Source organism: Heterodontus francisci, chromosome 31 (assembly GCF_036365525.1).
Source record: "Heterodontus francisci isolate sHetFra1 chromosome 31, sHetFra1.hap1, whole genome shotgun sequence".
Classification (NCBI taxonomy): Eukaryota; Metazoa; Chordata; class Chondrichthyes; order Heterodontiformes; family Heterodontidae; genus Heterodontus; species Heterodontus francisci.
Genome location: NC_090401.1, coordinates 61,939,593 through 61,964,116, shown reverse-complemented (window position 1 = coordinate 61,964,116; position 24,524 = coordinate 61,939,593). Strand labels below are relative to the sequence as shown.

General features: G+C 42.2%; 1 protein-coding gene across 1 annotated transcript in view; it reads left to right on the top strand.

The window, feature by feature from the left end:
• Positions 1-11,841: 11,841 nt before the first annotated feature.
• Positions 11,842-24,524, top strand: part of dcdc2b (doublecortin domain containing 2B) — a 52,556-nt gene continuing 39,873 nt past the window's right edge. The window contains exon 1 of the mRNA XM_068011022.1: positions 11,842-12,119. Within this exon, the coding sequence (XP_067867123.1) occupies positions 11,842-12,119 (278 nt within the window). The remainder of the gene's footprint in view (positions 12,120-24,524) is intronic.

Below are 24,524 nucleotides of genomic sequence, written 5' to 3'. Positions count from 1 at the left end.
TGCTTCATCAATGACCTTCCTTCAATCGTAAGGTCAGAAGTGGAGATGTTCGCTGATGATTGCACAATGTTCAGCACCATTCGTGACTCCTCAGATACTGAAGCAGTCCGTGTAGAAATGCAGCAAGACCTGGACAATATCCAGGCTTGGGCTGATAAGTGGCAAGTAACATTCGCGCCACACAAGTGCCAGGCAATGACAATCTCCAAAAAGAGAGAATCTAACCATCTCCCCTTGACATTCAACGGCATTACCATCGCTGAATCCCCCACTATCAACATCCTAGGGGCTACCATTGACCAGAAACTGATCTGTAGCCATATAAATACTGTGACTACGAGCAGGTCAGAGGCTAGGAATCCTGAGGTGAGTAACTCACCTCCTGACTCCCCAAAGCCTGTCCGCCATCTACAAGGCAGAAGTCAGGAGTGTGATGGAATACTCTCTACTTGCCTGGATGGGTGCAGCTCCAACAACACTCAAGAAGCTCGACACCATCCAGGACAAAGCAGCCCGCTTGATTGGCACCCCATCTACAAACATTCACTCCCTCCACCACCGACGCACAGTGGCAGCAGTGTGTACCATCTACAAGATGCACTGCAGCAATGCACCAAGGCTCCTTAGACCAAGGCTCCTTCCAAACCCGCGACCTCTACCAACTAGAAGGACAAGGGTAGCAAATGCATGGGAACACCACCACCTGCAAGTTGCCCTCCAAGTCTCACACCATATTGACTTGGAACTATATCGCCGTTCCTTCACTGTCGCTGGGTCAAAATCCTGGAACTCCCTTCCTAACAGCACTGTGGGTGTACCTACCCCACATGGACTGCAGCAGTTCAAGAAGGCAGCTCACCACCACCTTCTCAAGGGCAGTTAGGGATGGGCAATAAATGCTGGCCTGGCCAGAGATGCCTACATCCCATGAATGAATAAAAACAAAATATTCAGCCCATCATGTCTGCACCGGCCGAAAAAACTAGCCACCCAATCTAATCCCACCTACCAGCACCTGGTCCGTAGCCTTGCAGGTTACAGCACTTCAGGTACATGTCCAGGTACCTTTTAAAAGTATTGAGGGTTTCTGCCTCCACCACCATTCCTGGCAGTGAATTCCAGACACCCACCACCCTCTGGATGAAAGTGTTTTTCCTCATGTCCCCTCTAATCCTTCTGCCAATTCACCTTAAATCTGTGTCCCCTGGTAACTGTCCACCCCGGCATTCTGTCCAATCTATCTAGGCCCCTCATAATTTTGTACTAACTAGAGAACAGGCCATCCTAGACTGGGTATTGTGTTATGAGAGAGGAATAATTGACAATCTATTGGTGCGAGACCCCTTGGGGACGAGCGACCATAATATGATAGAATTCTTCATCAAGATAGAGAGTGGCGTAGTTGATTCTGAGACAAGGCTCCTGAATCTTAGTAAAGGAAACTACGAAGGTATGAGGTGTGAGTTGGCTATGACAGATTTGGAAATGTTACTTAAAGGGATGACAGTGGATAGACAATGGCAAATATTTAAAGAGCGTGTGGATGAACTGCAACAATTGTTTATCCCTGTCTGGCGCAAAAGTAAAACGGGAAAGGTAGCCAAACCATGGCTTACAAGGGAAATTAGAGATAGCATTTGATCCAAGGCATATAAATTTGCCAGGAAAAACAACAGACCTGAGGACTGGGAGCAGTTTAGAATTCAGCAAAGGAGGACCAAGGGATTGATTAAGAAGGGGAAAATAGAGTACGAGAGCAAGCTTGCAGGGAACATAAAAACTGACTGTAAAAGTTTCTATAGGTATTTGAAGAGAAAAATATTAGTGAAGACAAATGTAGGTCCCTTACAGTCAGAAACAGGGGAATTTATTATGGGAAATAAAGAAATGGTTGAACAACTAAGTGCATACTTTTGTTCTGTCTTCATAAAGGAGGACACAAATATCATACCAGAAATGTTGGGGAACACAGGGTTTAGTGAGAGAGAGGAACTGAAAGAAATCAGTATTAGTAGAGAAATGGCATTGGCGAAATTGATGGGATTGAAGGCCGATAAATCCCCAGGGTCTGATGGTATGCATCCCAGAGTACGTAAGGAAGTGGCCCTAGAAATAGTGTATGGTGGCCATCTTTCAAGATTCTGTAGACTGTGGAACAGTTCCTACAGATTGGAGGGTAGCTAATGTAACCCCACTATTGAAAAAGGGAGGTAGAGAGAAAGCAGGGAATTATAGACCAGTCAGCCTGACGTCGGTAGTGGGGAAACTTCATCATTATCAAAGTCCATTATCAAAGATTTTATAGCACAGCACTTGGAGAACAGTGGTGGAATTGGACAGAGTCAGCATGGATTTACGAAAGGGAAATCATGCTTGACCAATCTACTAGAATGTAACTGGTAGAGTTGATGAGGGGAGCCAGTGAATGTGGTTTATTTGGACTTTCAGAAGGCTTTCGACAAAGTCCCACATAAGAAATTAGCATGTAAAATTAACGCACCTGGGATTTTTTGTTTTTAGAGATACAGCACTGAAACAGGCCCTTCGGCCCACCGAGTCTGTGCCGATCAAGAACCACCCATTTATACTAACCCTACAGTAATCCCATTTTCCCTACCACCTACCTACATTAGGGGCAATTTACAATGGCCAATTTACCTATCACCTGCAAGTCTTTGGCTGTGGGAGGAAACCAGAGCACCCAGCAGAAACCCACACGGTCACAGGGAGAACTTGCAAACTCCGCACAGGCAGTACCCAGAATTGAACCCGGGTCCCTGGAGTTGTGAAGCTGCGGTGCTAACCACTGTGCCACTGTGCTGCCACCGTGATTGGGGGTAGTGTATTGTGATGGATAGAAAATTGGTTGGCGGACAGGAAACAAAGGGTAGGGATAAATGGGTCTTTTTCCGAATGGTAGGCAGTGACTAGTGGGGTACCGCAGGGATCGGTGCTAGGACCCCAGCTATTCACAATATACATTAATGATTTAGATGAGGGAACTAAATGTAATATCTCCAAATTTGCAGATGACACAAAACTGGGTGGGAGGGTGAGTTGTGAGGAGGATGCAGAGAGGCTTCAGGGTGATTTGGACAAGTTGAGTGAGTGGGCTAATGCATGGCAGATGCAGTATAATGTGGATAAATGTGAGGCTATCCACTTTGGTAGCAAAAACAGGAAGGCAGATTATTATCTGAAAGGCTATAAACTGAGAGAGGGGAATATGCAGCGAGACCTGGGTGTTCTCGTACACCAGTCGCTGAAGGTAAGCATGCAGGTGCAACAGGCAGTAAAAAAGGCAAATGGTATGTTGGCCTTCATAGCGAGAGGATTCGAGTACAGAAGCAGGGATGTCTTGCTGCAATTATACAAGGCCTTGGTGAGGTCACACCTGGAATACAGTGTGCAGTTTTGGTCTCCTTATCTGAGGAAGGATGTTCTTGCTATGGAGGGAGTGTAGTGAAGGTTTACCAGACTGATTCCTGGGATGGTGGGACTGACGTATGAGGAGAGGTTGAGTCGGGTAGGATTATATTCACTGGAGTTCAGAAGAGTGAGGGGGGGATCTCATAGAAACCTATAAAATTCTAACAGGACTTGACAGGGTAGATGCAGGAAGGATGTTCCCAATGGTGAGGGAGTCCAGAATCAGGGGTCATAGTCTAAGGATATGGGGCAAACCTTTCAGGACTGAGATGAGAAATTTCTTCACTCAGAGAGTGGTGAGCCTGTGGAATTCGCTACCACAGAAAGCAGTTGAGGCCAAAACATTGAATGTTTTCAAAAAGGAGTTAGATATAGCTCTTGGGTCTAAAGGGATCAAAGGATATGGGGAGAAAGCCGGAACAGGTTACTGAGTTGGATGATCAGCTATGATCATAATAAATGGCGGAGCAGGCTCAAAGGGCCAAATGGCCTACTCCTGCTCCTATTTTCTATGTACACCTCAATTAAGTCTCCCCTCAGCCTCCTCAGTTCCAGGGAAAACAACCCTAGCCGATCTAATCTTTCCTCATAGCTGCAACTTTCAAGCCCTGGCATCATTCTTGTAAATCCCCTCTGTACTCTCTCCAGAGCAATTTTGTCCTTTCCCTAATGTGGTGACCAGAACTGTACGCAGTACTCCAACTGTGGCCTAACCAGCGTTTTATACAGTTCCAGCATTACCTCCCTGCTTTTGTATTCTATACCTCGGCCAATAAAGGGAAGCATTCCGTATGCCTTCTTCACCATTCTATCTACCTGTCCTGCCACCTTCAGGGACCTGTGGACATGCACTCCAAGGTCTCTCGCTTCTTCTACCCCTCTCAATATCCTCTTGTTTATTGTGTATTCCGTCACTTTATTTTACATCCATAAATGCACTTCTCTGGATTGAATTCCATTTTCCATTTCCCCGCCCACTCAACCAAACCATTGATATCATTCTGGAGTCTACGGCTATCCTCTTCATTATTAACTACACGCCAGTTTTTGTGTCATCAGCAAATTTCCCAATCATGCCTCCCACATTGAAGTCCAAATCATTAATATATACCACAAACAGCAAGGACCCAACACTGAACCCTGTGGAACTTTCCATTCGCAAAAACATCTGTCGACCAGTACCCTTTGTTTCCTGTCCCTGAGCCAATTCTGGATCCAACTTGCCACATTCCCCAGTATCCCATGGGCATTCTATTCTCATATTCTTTCTTTGCCAGTATAATTTTGCTCTTCACTTCCCCCCTCAACTTCATGTATATGACCTGGTTCTCACTTGAAAAATTCACCTGATATGCATCATACACCATTTTGTTTTGTTTCATCAGAATCTCTTTCTCCCTCGTCATCCAAGGAGCCCTGTTATTGGTTCCCTTACCTTTCGCTCTTGTTGGAATGTACCTAGTAGATTTCTAACAAAACTGTGGAAATTTGTCTGGGCCTGATTTTGGGCTGTAACCTGGAAGCCTGAGGCTGACCTGAGTCTCATTGATATTTTTTACCTGAACTGCTGGCATCTGTTGGGCCTCTACATGGTGAGAAACCTCAGGCCACTTGCCTCACTTGGGCTTGTGGCAATGGTGAATCCCAGGGGGGGGCAGGGGTCAAGATCACAATAACTGCAGAGTTTGGACAGCACTCCTACCCACTCTTTCCAATTCATGCTGCTTTTAAGCACGACTTCCACGCAGCAAGGGGGTATCAAATGACCAAAGCAGTATCCAGAACATAGAAAAAGATTGCAACAAACAGAAAGGTGAGGAGGGGGAAGAAAGAAAATAAATGATCAGTTATTAGATGAAAAGCAAAAGCAGTTGAATAATAGCTTGTAGTCTGTAATTCATATTTTGGTTTAATATTTCTCCAGCAGATGAAGACCAGAGTTGCAAAGAGAATACTGAAGAGTGCAGCTGAACAATGTCACTTTAATAATCAGCAAAGCAATATCTACCCAGGTACAGTTGTACCGTGATAAGAGAGAATAATTGGTTTGACAATTAATGCTCGATTATACTTGGTTTGGATTTCTATAGAATGCCTGTTAATAATGAACAGATTATCGAGTCACTAATATTTCTGCACAGGAACCTGAAAACAACCCAAAATACTGAAAGGGGATTGTTCTGTAAAATAATTAAATAATTTCAGTTCCATTTATTGTCTCACCTTCTGACTTAAACAGTACATTATTTTTTTATATATAGTATTCACAATTTTCATTTAGTAGATAGACCAAGGTTAATGATGAGAAGATACCAATGTAGCAAAATTTGTTTTATCCCTTTTAATATCTGTTTATCCATATAATAACAACCCTAGCAATGTTAGACCGCAGCCACATGCTCTTGATACTAGTGTTGCAATGATGGTAGTGAGCGAAGTTGTGGCATACAACATACCTTTATTTTTGCCACCTTACTTGGTTATCCTTTGCCAGTTTTTGGGCAGTGCTTTTGTATCACTGAAAATTTCTCCTGGGCCAGAAATGGATGGAGAACTAACAGGATGTCCAGTGTTCTGCCTTTGCCCATCCAAGTTACAGCAGAAAACTGGCATAACTTAAAGGGAAAATTTTCCTGATTATGTCCAATGCAAAACTTTTTTTACTTCAGCCTCTGTGCTTACTCAAATGATGATTAAATGATTAAACCTTAACTCTGTTCTAGTATGTGTGTTCTGTCTGGCAAATATGAATGAAACAGATTCAACCACTCAGAACACTCATTAAAATAAACGTGCAATGCCAAATTTTAAATACAAAGTTCCACTTGTCACACTAAGCACCTCAGCTGTGCTCTACTAGCACGGGAGATCAGGTTGTAATTAAGTGTGTATTTTAATAAGAGCTTTATGATAGAGAAGGTAATGGTGTTATAATGTTTAATAAAGAAGAAACTATTATTAACATTGCAGTATTCCTTTTCATTGATGTCTAGCCTACAATAACCTTTGGAAAAGTTGCAGTGCAATTCGAGCAATTTAATTTTTTTAAACAAAATTACATTTTATTGTAGTAATCCATTTGATAACTGCCATTATAAAAGCAGACTAAGGCTCAGAGATCGATCTTTTTGAAGCTATGAAATTGTCTAGAAGATGACAGCAAGTAAATATATAGATGCGTCATTTTGATATTTTATCTTTTTCTATTCCTTTTCACAGGGAAAAAGAAAAGAAATCCCAAGATGTGCTAAATCTTACAGCAATTTAGAAATTGAAAATCTCCAACAAAATGGTCTGCTGTAACAGTCAAGCTTTTACTTGCAGGAAATAGCAACTGCATTAAGAAGTGGTGGAAATTAAAAGTTCATCATATTCTCTGGTTATTGTTTGTTAAAGCTCTGCAAAATTCTTATTTCTAAGCAGTTTAATTTTTGGCCGTTATCTGCAGTTTTTAAAAATATGTTGTGCAGGATTTTTTCATAGTGTCGCACACAGATTGTGAAAGTCTCTGCCATATCCACTCTGTCTTTCCTGATGCATTAGTACAGCCAGTCAGAGGAATTTTCATACAGGATACACCGGCAGCTGTAGCTGTGCTGTTCTCAAAATGAAGCCTCTATGTTTGAGTTATTTTTATTCTTTCACTGGAAAGGCTAGCATTTGTTTCCCATCCCTAATTGTCCTTGAGAAGGTGGTGGTGAGCTGCCTTCTTGATCCGCTGCAGTCCATCTAGTGTGGGTATCCCACAGAGCTGTTAGAAAGGAAGTTCCAGGAACCATAGAACCATAGAAAAGTTAGGGCAAAGAAGGAGGCCATTCAACCCATCGTGTGCGTGCCGGCTGAAAAAACTAGCTGTAAATCTAATCCCACCTTCCAGCACCTGGTCCGTAGCCTTGCAGGTTACAACACTTCAGGTGCATGTCCAGGTACCTTTTAAATGAGTTTATGCTTCCACCACTGATTCGGGCAGTGAATTCCAGACACCCACCACCCTCTAGGTGAAAAAGTCTTTCCTCATGTCCCCTCTGATCCTTCTACCAATCACCTTAAATCTGTGCCCCCTGGTAATTGACCTCTCCACTAGGGGAAACAGGTCCTTCCTGTCTATCTAGGCCCCTCATAATTTTGTATACCTCAATTAAGTCACGCCTCAGCCGCCTCTGTTCTAAGGAAAACAACCCTAGCCGATCTAATCTTTCCTCTGTACTTACTTTAGAGCAATTATGTCCTTCCTGTAATGTGGTGACCAGAACTGTACGCAATACTCCAGCTGTGGCCTAACCAGGATTTTGATCCAGCAACAGTGAAGGAACGGCAATATAGTTCCTAGTCAAGATGGTGTGTGGCTTGGAGGGGAACTTGCAGATGGTGGTGTTCCCACATGTCTGCTGCCCTTGTCTTTCTGGAAGGAAGAGTTCTTGGGTTTGTAAAGTGCTGTTGAAGGAGGCGTGGTCAGTTGCTGCAGTGCACTTTATATATGGTACACATTGCTGCCACTGTGTGTCGGTGGTGGAGGGTGTGAATGTTTAAGGTGGTGGATGGGGTGCCAATCAAGAGGGCTGCTTTGTCCTGGATGGTGTCGAGCTTCCTGCGTATTGTTGGAGCCACGCCCATCCAGGCAAGTGGAAAGTATTCCACTCCTGACTTGTGCCTTGTAGCTGGTGAATAGGCTTTGGGGAGACAGGAGCTGGCTTACTCACTGCAGAATTCCCAGTCTCTAACCTGCTCTTGTAGCCACAATATTTATGTGGCTGCTCCAGTTCAGTTTCTGATCAATGGTAAACCCCCCCCCCACAGGATGTTGATGGTTGGGGAGTCAGTGATGGTAATGCTGTTAAATGTCATTGAACATCAAGGGGAGATCGTTAGATCATCATTGCTTGGCACTTTTGTGGTGCATATGTTACTTGCCACTTATCAGCTCAAGCCTGCATGTTGTCCGGGTCTTGTTGCATATAGACGAGGACTGCTTTCAGTATCTAAGGAGTCGCAAATGGTATTGAACATCATACAGTCATCTGTGAACATCCCCACTTCTGACCTTATGATGGAGGGAAGGTCATTGATGAAGCGGCTGAAGATGGTTGGGCCTAGGACACTACCCTGAGGAACTCCTGGAGCAATGTCCTGGGACTGAGATGATTGACCTCCAACAAACCAACAAACACAACCATCTTCCTTTGTGCTAGGTATGACTCTAACCAGTAGAGAGTTTTCCCCCTAATTCCCATTGACCTCAATTTGGCTAGGGCAAAGCAGACAAGAACAGGTGGTTAAATGAATGACACTAATAGAATTTGGGCTGAGCATGAAGATGGGAGAGATAGAATAACATAAACAAAAGTGGTTATTTCATAAATAACTTATTAATGTCACCAAAGTTCCATCATTTCTCACCCCTCCTTCCCTTTTCTCCTTTTCTTCCCAAGTTGTTTACTCATGGTGGTGTATAGTTGCGTTGGCACAGCCAGCTCTCCAGTGCCTCACTCAAAAGAGCATTCCTCATTTGGGAACCTGGGCAGTGAGAGTCAGCAGGCTATTAAACCATGCAGTCCATCATAGCAAAACCAGATACTGTATTTTCCTGGCATGCTTACTTTCCAGCTGGGGTGATTGGATAGCAATTAGGAATGGGAACTCTAAGCAACTTTCCTCTTCCAAGCCCAGGGACAATGGACATTATCGATTGGCTGCCTGTTAAGTGTCCTGCCCAATCTTTCTTTGTGTTGGACTTCAATGGAAAGGGAAATTCGGTGTGGTGTAAAGCTTGCGGCCAGTCCGATGTCACCCCGTTCAGGCCCCTGCAGTATTTGAAAGTTCCAGCGATTGACTCCAAGTTTTAATGCCCCATGATTGAGATCAGCCAACTCCGGCACAGTGGCGCAGTGGTTAGCACTGCAGCCTCACAGCTCCAGGGACCCGGGTTCGATTCCGGGTACTGCCTGTGTGGAGTTTGCAAGTTCTCCCTGTGTCTGCGTGGGTTTTCTCCGGGTGCTCCGGTTTCCTCCCACAAGCCAAAAGACTTGCAGGTTGATAGGTAAATTGGCCATTATAAATTGTCACTAGTATAGGTAGGTGGTAGGGAAATATAGGGACAGGTGGGGATGTTTGGTAGGAATATGGGATTAGTGTAGGATTAGTATAAATGGGTGGTTGATGTTCGGCACAGACTCGGTGGGCCGAAGGGCCTGTTTCAGTGCTGTATCTCTAAACTAAAATCCACATAGGCCAGTAAACAAACCAGTGATATCTCTGGTCGCAAGATAATTTTACAAGAGGAAGAATATGAAGCCAAAATGGAGAAACATGTTACCACACCAGGTAGCACACAGATAGCACAGTCACCTACATTTATGTCATTTTGTTCATCCACAAGAGCCATGTGCAGAAAAATAATAGCTAAAGTGAAAGAACAATTGATTGTTCAGTGTGAGGTAAAAGGGGAACCTAATAGACTGCAAAGGAATCATGGATAGCTATTGGCTCAAGGTGTTTTTCAGCCAGTTTCTACACACTTTATATAAGTCAAATATAAGATAAAGGAAAAATGCACAAACAATTAAAATCTAAAACCTTCCTTGTTGATAAATCTGTAAAAGGCATTACAAAATTTCTCATAATCATTAAGTGGCCATAATAATTTCTGTCAAAGCTTTGATTTGATAAGTTTCAAAGTTAATGTGGAGACATAATAGTAAAATGTAATGGCTATACTTATCTAGGAAATAATACCAGTAAAATAAAAAGCTACCAAAAAAAGCGTGGAAACACAAGCACTTCATGGCTTGTAGACTCTGGGCCATGAATTGGGATCAGCCGAATATCATCAATCTGCTAGCTGTAAGAGCCTTAAACAAAATTAGTTTGGCCAATCTCAGTGTCTACTAATTGCTGTTTCATGGTATAATGTTGCCCAAAATTCTGTGCATCAAAGTGGCCCAGGTTGAGGTTAATGCATATTACTGGGGGCTTTACTCCACCTTTAATCATAGCTATACTTCACCGAAGAAAGAGATTTTGCTGACAAGGGATATAAAAACATTGAAAGGGGTAATTTAACCTAACCTGTCTAGAAGGAATGGGGCAGGTTCAGGTCCTGTGCCTGTTTTATACCCTGCTCACTTTTACATTTGAAACAGAATGTAAATCGACTGGGATGTAAAATATAACTGACCAGAACCCACTCAGTTCATAATGGACAGGTTAAGTTAAAATGTCCTTTCATTCCTTTGCAATGACCTCATTCACTTTAAAAGGGCATGACATCTCAGCTGAAAATTAGGAGGTGACAAATTTAAATTTGGTAATCCAATTGGCTGAGAATATATTAACGTATCTCTAAAATAACTACAGGAGCTGCTGTGGTGCAACAGTGCAATCTGTTAATTACAACACAGGTTCTAAATGGAGTTATTACATTTACTTCATTTTCATGTTTACCAAGACTTCTCCACAAGTTTTAGGTGAATAATATTTTGTAGTTGGAGCCAAATGCTGTGTATTATCAGGCAAATGGAAAATTGTGATGGCAATCTTTTTGTACAGAATTTGCCCAATGTTGTCTTTTCAATAGTTTATTTTTTATATGAACTAAACAGCATAATACCAGCAGAAGGCAAGATCTGGGGTTGTTACATTCTGCTGATACTCCAAAGAGAGGGAAAGAGTTTTGGCTATATTTCAATATGTACAGCTCTTATTTTCCCACAGCAAAAGCTTTGAATAAAATTAGAGAGACAATCCCTAATCTGACATTCAACTAAACTGAACTGCCATGAGATACTTGGTTTGATCACTAACAACCCCAAGATCCTCTACCCCTTTATCTCCATGGTAACTATCATCTTGGAAGCCTGCAACAACAAAGCTTCATCTCTTTCTCAGATCACCTGAGGTTGCCGGATCACCATTGTACCAGATGGATACCATTAGCAAAATGTCAGATAATGCCTATGGATGATCTGATAAAAAGTCCTGATGTGAATTTTCCCTTGTGCACTTCATTGCAAAATTGTGTAGTACAAAATGAAACTAAACAGCACTGAATAGAAATTGAAAAAAAATGCAGTCAGTTTGGGGCACATATTGGAACTGAATGTAGTCAATGTGGGGACTATAGTAATGGGGTATAATGCCGTTCCCATTTAATATCCGTACTTGAAAATGGGAATGACTCAGAGCAGTGGCACTCTTTGATTTAGAAGCTTGTAACCAAACAATAGGTGTAAATTGATCTTATTGACTTGAGCTGCTGTTCTACTGGCAGCACAACACACAAAGCAACCATTGATGAAAACAGCACCATGGAAACCAAGGTAGCTTTGCACAGCACAGTCACTCACACCACTCAATAACTTTAGTCGCAGTTAAGTATGCGACAAAGGGAAAAAAGCTGGTCTTGAGTTAAGGAAAATGGCCTCAACGGGCATTTCTGTTGCCCCTCAGGCAAAGAATGTGGTAGTCTTTAAGAATGGAGATCCTTTCTTTACTGGAAGAAAGCTTGTGGTCAACCAGAGGCAGATTATAACTTTTGAGTCTTTTTTAAATGAAGTAACAAATAACATCAATGCCCCTATGGCTGTGAGAAACATTTACACACCAAGTGGAGGACACCGGGTCCTTCAGTTAAATGATCTACAGAATGGATGTCATTATGTGGCCGCAGGATTTGAAAAGTTTAAAAAAATAGAGTAAGTGCATTTATGCTATTCTGTCTCTAAAGTAGTAGCTGTTTTTTCAGAAGTGTTTCTTCAGAATAAGTAAAAAGAAATTAGACACAAAGTTGACCTTGAATATTCATGTGAAATCTATTGTGACAGTCTGTGAAAGCCAAATATATAAACACTTTAATCCAATTTAGTAAAATTCTTTGAAATTCTACCTGCACATTAGCCCAGATTTTGCTGTAATAATTATGGTGAATGATAATAATGCTCATCATTGTTACAGGGGAAATCTGATTTTTTTTTTTACTTTTTCTGTTTGTCTCGTTTACCTCTCTTCCTTAATCCTACATGTATTTCCCAATCTTTTTCACTTCCTCTACATCATTTAAATGTAATTTATATTTCCTGCTTTCTACTTTCTGGTTTGGACTCTGCGTGTCTCAGCAACAGTTCTTCAATCTGATTGGTTGAAGAGCATTGCTGTTGCTTTCCCTGTTCACAGACTCCACAGATCCTCTGTAGAGGGCACAGGACTGAAACAAATGCTGGATTAGTGGAAAGCTCCACTGTCAAGCTGGCAAAAAGCCCATGAGCAGTTGCGAGTGAGTTGAACAGCAAACACCGTTCCTTCACCACTGAGGGCATGACTTTTACTTCTGATGGATGACTGGAAATTTAGTTGTGACTTGTATTAAGAAAATACTTATTTTGTGCACTGGGAAAGATTTCCTGAGCTCTCTATTTGTAAAGAAATTGTAAATATATATGTATGTATATCAAGAAAACTTGTGATTTTGCTACAAATAGTGGAAAGAGGAAATTGCCTCTTGCCACCCTCCCAGGCTATATTGCATCCAGTTTCATTCATTGTTATATTTTCTTGGGGTACAGTTTGTTTTTATTCCCACCAATTTACTACACAAAAACAAAAAATATGGAATAAGACACTGACTGGGCTGCCAATTCAATTGCTTTCATTAGACAAGCTTTTCATGATAATTAGAGAGAATATTCAACAACCAACGACTTATATTAATATCGTGCCTTTAACATAATAAAACGTCCCAAGATGCTTCTCAGGAGCATTAGAAAGCAAAATGTGATGCCGAGCCATGTATGGTGATATTCAAGCAGATGACAAAGAGCTTGGTCAAAGAGGTAAATTTAAAGGAGCATCTTAAAGGTAGAAAGTGAGGTGGGGAGGTTTAGGGAGGGAATTCCAAAGCTTAGGGTCTTGGCAGCTGAAGGTACAACCACCAGTGATGGAGCGATTAAAATCAGGGATGTTTAAGAGTCCAGAATTAGAAGAACGCAGATATCTCAGATGGTTGTGCGGCTGGAGGAGATTACAAAGATAGGAAGGGGTGAGGCCATTAAAGGATTTGAAAACAAGGATGAGAATTTTAAAATCAAGGCGTTGTTTGACTGGGAGCCAATGTAGGTCAGCGAGCACAGGGGTGATGGGTGAATGAGACTTGGTGCGAGTAAGAATATGAGCAGGAGAGTTTTAGAGGACCTCATGTTTACAGAGGGTACAATGTGGGAGACCGACCGGGAGTGCATCGAAGTAGTCAAGTCAAGAGGTAACAAAGGCATGAATGAGTGTTTCAGCAGCAGATGAACTGAGGTGGGGTGAAGTCATGTGGTGTTATGGAGGTAGAAATAGGCAATATTAATGAAGGAATGGATATGTGGTTGGAAGCTCATCTCAGGGTCAAATATCACATAATGGTTGCAAACAGTCTGCTTTAGTTTTAGTTGCCGTGGAGAGGGATGGAGTCAGTAGCTAGGGAACGTATTTGGGAAGGCAATGGCTTCAGTCATCCAAATATTGGCTACTGGTTATTTAAAGAATATATATAATCACATCCATACATTTCACTTTTCACCTTGACAATTGGCACACATATAATGTACCTACTTGTTTTTTGTTTCCTGTGTATAACTTAATATCATTCAAATATAAATCCACCTTCTGTTCCTTAACCCATCTGCTAAGTATGTCTAGATTCCTTTGACTGCTATCAATCTCTGTCATAGTAATAACCTAGCCACATGGTGTGGTATTATCAGCAAAGTTGGTGATATATCATCATCAAAAGATCCCTTCACCATATCATTTATGGATAGTGTAAATAGCAAAGGACACAGAACAGATCCTTGATGTGCTACAATTATTAGTTGCCTCCTAGACAGAGTCTTGCATATTTCCTTCCTGCTTTCTATTGCCAAGATAATATTTGGTCTTGTTAGTAAACTTATCCTTAATTCTATACATCTAAATACTCTCTTTAAAAGCCTCACATTTGGAACTTTATCAAATAAGTTTTGAAATATAATTGTATCAGTTGATTTTTTTCTTTGTCCTATTTTAATTATAGTTTATAATGAATCAAAAGTGTTAAGAACAAATATGTAAAGAGCACATTATAACAAACCATTTATTTGTTAGACAATTACATTTTGATCAATAATAGTAAAATAAATCAATATTTTATCTTCAATTTGCCTCAACTACTTGACTAGTTTGCATTGCCCATAAATTGAGGTGAAAATGCAGTTATTAACAAACAGTTAAGTTTTTAGTTGAGCCTGTCTGGCACTGCTAATAATCAGAAGAGTTCTGAAGACCTGGAGGATCAAGGATCAATCAAATTTACACAGTAAATATCAGTGTCACAGAAAGGTCTTCTTTGGCCTCCTTATCTCGAGAGACAATGGGTAAGTGCCTGGAGGGGGTCAGTGGTTTGTGGAGCAGCACCTGGAGTGGCTATAAAGGCCAATGCTAGAGTGACAGGCTCTTCCACAGGTGCTGCAGAAAAATTTGTTTGTCGGGGCTGTTACACAGTTGGCTCTCCCCTTGCGCTTTTGTCTTTTTTCCTGCCAACTGCTAAGTCTCTACGACTCGCCACACTTCAGCCCCGCCTTTATGATTGCCCGCCAGCTCTGGCGAACGCTGGCAACTGACTCCCACGACATGTGATCCATGTCACAGGCCTTCATGTCGCGTTTGCAGACGTCTTTGAAGCGGAGACATGGACGGCCTCTGGGTCTGATACCAGTGGCGAGGACTTCTGTGTTGGAGATACGGTCCTGCCACCTGATGCCAAGTATTCTCCAGAGGCAGCGAAGATGGAATGAATTGAGACGTCGCTCTTGGCTGACATATGTTGTCCAGGCTTCGCTGCCATAGAGCAAGGTACTGAGGACACAGGCTTGATACACTCGAACTTTTGTGTTCCGTGTCAGTGCGCCATTTTCCCACACTCTCTTGGCCAGTCTGGACAGAGCAGTGGAAGCCTTTCCCATGCGATTGTTGATTTCTGCATCTAGAGACAGGTTACTGGTGATAGTTGAGCCTAGGTAGGTGAACTCTTGAACCACTTCCAGAGCGTGGTCGCCAATATTGATGGATGAAGCATTTCTGACGTCCTGCCCCATGATGTTTGTTTTCTTGAGGCTGATGGTTAGGCCAAATTCATTGCAGGCAGCCGCAAACCTGTCAATGAGACTCTGCAGGCACTCTTCAGTGTGAGATGTTAAAGCAGCATCGTCAGCAAAGAGGAGTTCCCTGATGAGGACTTTCCGTACTTTGGACATCGCTCTGAGACGGGCAAGGTTGAATTTGTGTGGAGGAAAATTCCTTCTTCAGAAGACTTGAACGCATGTGAAATCAGCAGGGAGAAGAAAATCCCAAAGAGTGTGGGTGCGAGAACACAGCCCTGTTTCACGCCACTCAGGATAGGAAAGGGGTCTGATGAGGTGCCGCCATGTTGAATTGTGCCTTTCATATTGTCATGGAATGAGGTGATGATACTTAGTAGCTTTGGTGGACATCCAATCTTTTCTAGTAGTCTGAAGAGACCATGTCTGCTGACGAGGTCAAAGGCTTTGGTGAGATCAATGAAAGCAATGTAGAGGGGCATCTGTTGTTCGCGGCATTTCTCCTGTATCTGACAAAGGGAGAACAGCATGTCAACGGTCGATCTCTCTGCACGAAAGCCACACTGTGCCTCAGGGTAGACGCGCTCGGCCAGCTTCTGGAACCTGTTTAGAGTGACTCGAGCAAAGACTGTCCCCACTATGCTGAGCAGGGGGATTCCATGGTAGTTGTTGCAGTCACCGCGGTCACCTTTGTTTTTATAGAGGGTGATGATATTGGCATCGCGCGTGTCCTGAGGTACTGCTCCCTCGTCCCAGCACAGGCATAGCAGTTCATGTAGTGCTGAGAGTATAGCAGGCTTGGCACTCTTGATTATTTCAGGGGTAATGCTGTCCTTCCCAGGGGCTTTTCCACTGGCTAGAGAATCAATGGCATCACTGAGTTCCGATTTTGTTGGCTGTACGTCCAGCTCATCCATGACTGGTAGAGACTGGGCTGCATTGAGGGCAGTCTCAGTGACAACATTCTCCCTGGAGTACAGTTCTAGGTAGTGCTCAACCCAGCGGTCTATTTGTTTGCGTTGGTCAGTGATTATGTCCCCTGATTTAGATTTGAGGGGGGCGATCTTCTTGATGGTTGGCCCAAAAGCTCTCTTAATGCCATCATACATTCCTCTGATGTTTCCGGTGTCTGAGGCCAGCTGAATATGACTGCATAGGTGTTGCCAGTAGTCATTTGTGCAGCGCCTGGCTGTTCTTTGTGTAGTGCTTCTGGCTGCTTTAAGTGCCACGGATGTTAACACGCTGGGGGCTTTCTTGTAGTTCAACAGTGCAGTGCATTTAGTGGCTCTGACAGGTTCCAGCTCTTCATTATGAGATTGAAACCAGTCTGCATTTCTCTTCGCACGTTTGTCGTAGGTGGTCAAAGCTGACTCATAGATGGCGTCTCTGATGTGGGCCCACAGAAAGGTAAATTGTGATTAATTATAACTGTTTCTGAAGAGTGGAATTCAGAATATTCATTTTGTCTGACCGATTATAGTTTATTTCAAGGACATTCAACTAACCACAGCAATGAAAAACAGTTTTATACTATGATAAAAAAGTGGCAAAATAGAAATTCTGATTGGCAAAATTTGGCTACCAGCACTTAATGTACACATACCATATTTAAATGTATGCTATTTTTGTGCTGACATTAGTTATCCATCAGAATCTCTCCCATTGTAATCAAAGTTTGGTTATGAAACCCAAGATGATAAAAGTTAATAAAGAATTTTGGATTTTAATTCTCTGGCAACCAGCTGAAATAATAATTGCTTATGAAGTGACATTTATTGAGCGTGATTACACAGGCTAGACTGTGAATATATTTACTCCTTTAGTTATGCTGCAGAAAAATATTGCAGTTACATTAAGGATCAACAGAAAGGAGGAAATCTGACCAATGTTAGAAAGAATCTTCCTTACCATAGAATGATTGTTGATGTGACTATGACTTATTGGGAAATCGACTAGACGTACCTGTACCTTGCACAGACGACTTCTCGTAGTCCTTTAACAATGGCACTGGCGCCTGCACAGTGGCGCCGGACGCCATTGCTGGGGATGGACTGCCCACCCCCTCCACTTCATCGGGGGAGGGGGGGGGAGTGGTCCGCTCTGGCCATGTTAATGAGCTGCCGCGTATAAGATCGCAGCGGCTCCGCAGAGTAAAACACGTGCGTGCAGGCCGCCATCTTTTGCATAAAATCCTGCCCTTGTTTTCTTGCTGCAAGACACATGTGCTGCAGTTTGATAGTAAAATAAAGGGGAAATTGGAGGGTGGGATCTTGATACTGTACTGCACCTTACACTTGTTAAAGTTTCATAGTCACAACAGCTTTCATTGTGCAAATATAATGAGATCAGATACAATGGGCTGCATTTTGAAAACCCACTTCCGAAATAGGTGGTGGGCGAAAAATGTGGCGGCCTGCACACACAGGGCACATGTCACGGCACCACCATGATTTCAAACGCGATGGCTCATTAGCATGGCCAGGGTGACCACCACCCTCCCCCCAATGACGTGGAGGGGGCGGGCGAGCCATCCCTGACAACAGCAACTGGTGCCAATGCACAGGCGCTGCCACCATTTTTAAAGGGCTTACAGCCCTAAATGACCATTAAAATTTTTAAAGACACAGCGAATGTGAAGGTTATAAAACTGAATGACCACATCCATCCATGCCCTCTTCCACCCCCTCCCCAATGGCATTACACTTCATTCCGGCCCTTTCTTACCCCCAGAATACCTACCGTGAATATATGACCTTCCCCCCAAAATTCAGAACCTTTGTCCTTTACCCCTTCCCATCACCCACCCCCCCCCAACCAATCCGATAGGTTAGACCCTGCTCCCCCCCCACTCCCGCACTGAGAAAAGTACCTGCTCCCCCCTCCCTGCAGGAGCTGCGCCTCAGTTCCCCGGACAGAGATTCGAAGGCGCGGCAGTGACGGGTGCTGAGATGAAGATCGGTGCGGCAAATAAGGAGGCGTGGGACCTTCATTAATTCAGGTAGGTTAATTTATTTACATATGGAAATCATGGTTCTTTTGCTGAGTGTGGGGGCTGCCATGAGGCCTCAACGGAGGCGAGATCAGGCCGGACCCTGCCAGCGTCATCCGTAGCAATCTTCATGCCCCCTCCCGCCCCCCGCCACCATTCCTGGCATCGGGGATCCTTTAAAATCCAGCCCATCAAAGCATCACAGCTGCAAAATCAGAACAAGAATACAAAGGTTAAACTGTCTTCATTAAAAGTGTTTGGCAAAGTTTTTTTTGTCGATTGGTAGCAGAGTCTCAACCCCAAGAATAGTTGTATGTAGTTGATATCAAATGATTTAGATATAAGTATCTTTATACAGCACCTTATCACATTGTTACGACCAGGTGAGAAGGGGTCTAGGGGTTCCCTCTCAGCCTTTACCTGGTTTAACCGTAACAGGGTTTAATTTTTAAACACTATGTTTTTAGCTCCCCCTTTAGTGAATCTTTGTTCACTGCTCCAATTGTAAGACAAAGAAATCAAACAGGTTTCCTTAGATTTAAACAAGAAAGGTAGAAGTTTATTAATCTTAAACTCTAATCCAGTTAACGACTACGAATATGCGACGCGACCATGCTAGCACGCATACGTGATAAACACACATGCAGATAGAGACAGAAAAAGTGGAAAGAATAAAGGGGAAAAGTTTGAGACAATATCTGGTATTTACAGTCCTTTAAGTTCAATGTGGAGTCTTTGGTTGCCATTAAGTCTTGCAATTCGTTGGGGCTCAGTTCACGCTTCAACTTGTTCTGATGTAGGAGTCTTTTCTCTCTTGAGGTTTACATGTCTTCTGTAGGTCCGCTGGCTTGGGAGAAAGTGAGAGAGTGAGAGACAGCCAGGTGAGATACTTGCTTGTTCCACCTTCACTGCCTTCTGAATTCAGACTGTTCTGTGGCTCATTCAAAAAATCTGGACCAGTCAGTTAGTCATGTGACCAGCTGGTTTAACCAGTCCTGGCTCTGTGGATTGTATCATTTTAGCAGGGCCTGGAATGTGCTTCCTTATACCTTTCAATGTCTGGTGATCAAAACCCATTTGGGTTAATTGGAGCAGGGAATAGTCCTTTGTCTGCACAAGCAGTGTCTCTTAGTATGCAAATGTCCTTCCAGCCCAGTGTCTGGTGATCTTCAAACAAATCATTTCTTCACTCCAGCAACAGTTTAAAATCAATGTTCATATGACAAAATTAATATGCCTCATTCTTGACAGGTGGGGGTCTGCCTGACAACATTCTCAGGATAACAAATGGTTCAGTCATGGTTGTTAAGTAAACAAACATGGTGTTCCAAGTGCTTCCATTTTTTTTTGTTAAATTATGAGGAGTTGTGTGTTAAAACTGAAAAAAGACTCCATAGATACTGGAACTTTGTGTTTTTTTAAAAAGAGGTCATCAGAAGGTCTCTTGGATATGGCTACTAAACAACAGGTACTGGAAGAATCACAAAGTGCTAAAAACAAGCCCTTACTGGAAGGCACCTGTCTTCAGATAATTACCCAGCAGAGTATTTTTTGCCTTGGGGAAAGATGTTTACAAAGAAGTGAAATTCCAAGATTTATAGGGGTCAGGAGGCTTGACTTTTGTGACATTGTTGTTGGTTTCTCTTTGGACAGTGAGTTGGTGATATGGACAGTGTTAAAAAGACAGTTGGAGAAAACTTGCCAAGGGAGCAAACCCCAACTCAGCTTGTTCCATCTCTTTAAAAAAGCCTGCCAACTTTTCAATCTCTTTAAGAAGTGCTGAGAAGCACATGTAAGAAACTGCCTGAAATCCCTGTTGCTGCATTTTTTCTGCAAAGCCTGCCCAAACTGATCTTCAACGTCGCCTGACAAGAACTGTTCTAGGAAGATCCCAGTGACAGCCATCTATGCGTATTTGGGACACAAAACCAAAACAAAGGACATCTGACATCTTTCCATATCGTTTCTTTTTTCTTCAAGAATTAGCAAGTATTTGGCAAAGTATTCTTTTTGTCTTTTTTTTTGTAATAGAGCTCTGAAGAGTAAATCTCTTTATTTTTCCGGTTAACCAGTGTATATGTGTGTGTGTGTCTTTGTGTGAGGGGCTAAGGTAAGAAGGGAACTTTTATATCAATCTGTGTGTTAATGCTTTGCATCATTACTGGTTAAGACTTGTTTTATAATTAGCTGATAGTTTTATTGTTTATTAAAGAAACCTGGTTGGTGTATTTTATTCTGGGTTAAAAATAGAATCTATGATTGACCATATTTTTAACTGGGAAAATTTTTTAATATATGTTGTGACCTGTGGAGAAGTGGAACTAGAAAAACAGTGCACTCCTCCCGCCTCGGTCGTAACAATGGTGACAAAGTAAGATCCCATAAATAGTCAGTTAGATAAATGATCAGTAATATGTTATTCCTCGTGGTATTTGAAGGAGAAATATTGGCCAGGACTCCAGAAGAATTCACTATTCTTTGTCAAATAGTCTTGTGTGATCATTTAACTGAACCTGAACTATAGGAACAGGCAGCCAGTTTAACATCACTGACAGGGCAGAACTTTCTCAGATTTACAGTAAAGAGTCAGCCCACACTGTTTACTCAAGCCCTGGAGTGTGACTTGAACCCACAAGATTGACTTGGAAATAAAATTTGTTATCAAGCTGACATGTACAAGTAATAAAATAATATATTTCAATAACTGTAATATTTGTTAGCAAGTTCATAAAAAGTTGTGTCAAATAATTTTTTTTATAGATAATGTGATTTTAAAATGTTATTTCAAACCAGTAACCGGGAATGAATTTGATAAACATTATCCCAGTCTGGATACAGTCGCATCATAGATTATTGGGATTTCTCAAATGTAACAGATCAAGTAAAATCTATTCTTTACATACAGTTGGCACTTTGGTATTCTCACTCCATGAAAATTGTATTTCACATCAGTGGTAATCAAAAATATTATATCTATGTCAAAATATCATATCACCATTTTATCTACTGGAACAAATTTAAAATGCAGTCTGAACATCTTTCCCAGAATCAATAATTGTATTAGGAAATGAATGTTCAAGTATTTGCAGTGAAAATTTTAATAGCTTACTTGTGGTTAAATTGTTTTTGAGTTATGCCTTTTACACTCTGAAAGGACATTGCATCCCTAGATCATACATTATGACAGGTGTTACAATTTGAGCTTATTCCCAATACTCCTTATTGCGCTGACAACTAAAGTAAACTTCCATAAACAATTTCTCACTCTCTATAAATCAAAACTCGATCCAGGAAAGTATTCCACCAGGCAAGGTCATTACACACCTAATGGATGCACTGGAAATAGCACAGTCTGCCTAGTGTGTACTTTGGATTTGCCCGATAGGTAGCGAAACACCAAGCTGGTAGATAATTTAGCTCAGGTAAACTGATATATTGGCCTCGATTCTAACCTGTGGTATTCCTGGCAGCTAATCTGAGATGGGAGCTGCCAGCTGTCCAAGGTAAGTGTCTCATTTAGCCCTCTTTGTGGGCTAGGAGTAGCAGGAATGTCCCCCCAGGACTGTAAAGAAAGCCTTCAGCCTCCCAGCCCTGATCGCTAACCTCCACCCAGCTGTCCTACCTCCCACAGCCCCTCTGATGACCCCCCCAAGGGTCCCCAGCTGTAGCCTCCTGTCGCTCTCTGCCCACCAGCTGTTTTAGTCCATTGGGCTGGCTGCCAGGCAGGGTGTGGCCATAAAGATCAGCAGAGCCTCCATGTTCCCAGCCTTGCTGGGATCTTCAGCTGATTTCAGCCTTTCACTGCCCCCTCACCTCACATTCTCCCCAGCTCAGTGTTACTATCATTGGTTATTAATACAGCATTGAGAGAACACAAATTTAAAATCACTATATAAAAAGAAACAGAAACTGTTTTGTTAGTTACACTCAAAAAGAATTTTAAAGTATTTGAGAATTAACATATTTATGGTATTTTAATTTGCTAATTTATTCTTGTTTATATCTAATGCTACTTACAAACACTTTGAACAATGATTTATACAGAGAATTCCACATTCTAGCCACCATCTGTGTAAAGAATATTTATTTACATTTTCTTTAATTCTTTTTATGATTATGTTAAATTTGTCCCTTCTCATTATCACTTTCCTAATCTATGAGAAAATCTATTGTTACCTTATCTTAATACCTTTTCCAATTCTTATATATCCTTTCTCCAATGGTTTGCAAAAAATTGTGCATCATAAACCAATTACAGCCAAATTAAGGACTTGTACAAGTTCAATATTACCTCCTAGCTTCTGTATGCTGTTCCTCTAGAAATTGAAACATTGATTTTATTTGCCTTTTGTATAGCCTAAAATATTTATGGTGGCTATGTATACCAAGGCCCCTCTAAGTAATTCCAATTCTTACTTCCAAAATGTTATCACTTTGCATTTTTCTACACGCAACTGCATCAGCCACCTATCTTTCCACCATGTTTAATGCTTCCTACATAATAACAGTAATTGCACCTCAAAAGTAATTGGCTGTAAAGTGCTATAGGATGTCCTGAGGTTGTGAAAGGCGCTATATAAATGCAAGTCTTTCTCTCATGCTGACCTTTCAGACCTTCATTACAATTTGCTATACCCACCATTCTGATGTCAGCAGCAAGTTGTGATATTATTTTCTCAATTCCTAAGTCTTGTTCCTGGATAAGTTAGATTTATTGTCAAATGATTTATTGAAGTTCTTTGAAGGAGTAACACGCGCTGTGGATAAAGGGGAGCCCGTTGACGTACTGTACTTGGATTTCCAGAAGGCATTTGACAAGGTCTCACATAAAAGGATATTGTGCAAAGTAGGAGCTCATGGTGTAGGGGGTAACATATTAGCATGGATAGAAGATTGGCTGGCTGGCAGAAAACAGAGAGTATGCATAAATGGGTCCTTTTCTGATTGGCAGGATGTGATGAGTGGAGTTCTGCAGGGGTCTGTGCTGGGGCCTCAACTTTTTACAATTTATATCAATGACTTAGATGAGGGGAGCGATGGCATGGTAGCTAAATTTGCAGATGACACAAAGATAGGTAGGAATGTACGTTGTGAAGAGGACACAAGGAGGTTGCAGTCCGATATAGGTAGGTTGAGTGAGTGGGCAAAAATCTGGCAGATGGTGTATAATGTGGGAAAATGTGAAGTTGTTCACTTTGGCAGAAAGAGTAAAAAAGCAGAGTATTACTTAAACGGAGAACGATTGCAGAATTCCAAGGTGCAGAGGGATCTAGGTGTTCTAGTGCATGAGTCACAGAAAGTTATTATGCAGGTACAGCAAGTAATAAAGAAGGCTAATGGAATGCTATCCTTTATTACGAGAGGAATTGAAACTAAAAGTAGGATGTTATGTTTCAGTTGTACAGGGCATTGGTGAGACCACATCTCGAATACTGTGTGCAGTTTTGGTCTCCTTATTTAAGGAAGGATGTAAATGCATTGGAGGTGGTTCAGAGGAGGTTTACTAGATTAATACCTGGAATGAGTGGGTCGTCTTATGAGGAAAGGTTGGACAGACTGGGCTTGTTTTCACTGGAGTTTAGAAGAGTGAGGGGAGACTTGATTGAAGTTTATAAGATCCTGAACGGTCTTGACAAGGTGAATGTAGAGAGGATGGGCTGAATTTTATAGAGCCCTCACATCGGGAACAGTGGCGGGGGGTGGGGGGCATGAAGATTGCTCCAGATGAGGCGCGCCACCGACCTCAACGCCGGCAGGGCGCGTCCAATCTTGACGGCGGTGGCGAGACCTCGTGGCGGCCCCCCCGCTGCTCGGCGACGGGACCACCATATTCAAATTAATTTACATACCTTAGGTAATGAAGGTCCCGTCGCTTCCTGAAGTGCAGCCGTGATCTTCATCCCAGCAGCCAGCACTACCGTGCCTTCAAATCCCCATCCGGGGAAATGAGGCGCGACACCATTGGGGAGGGGGGAGGAGGTAAGTTTATCATTGCG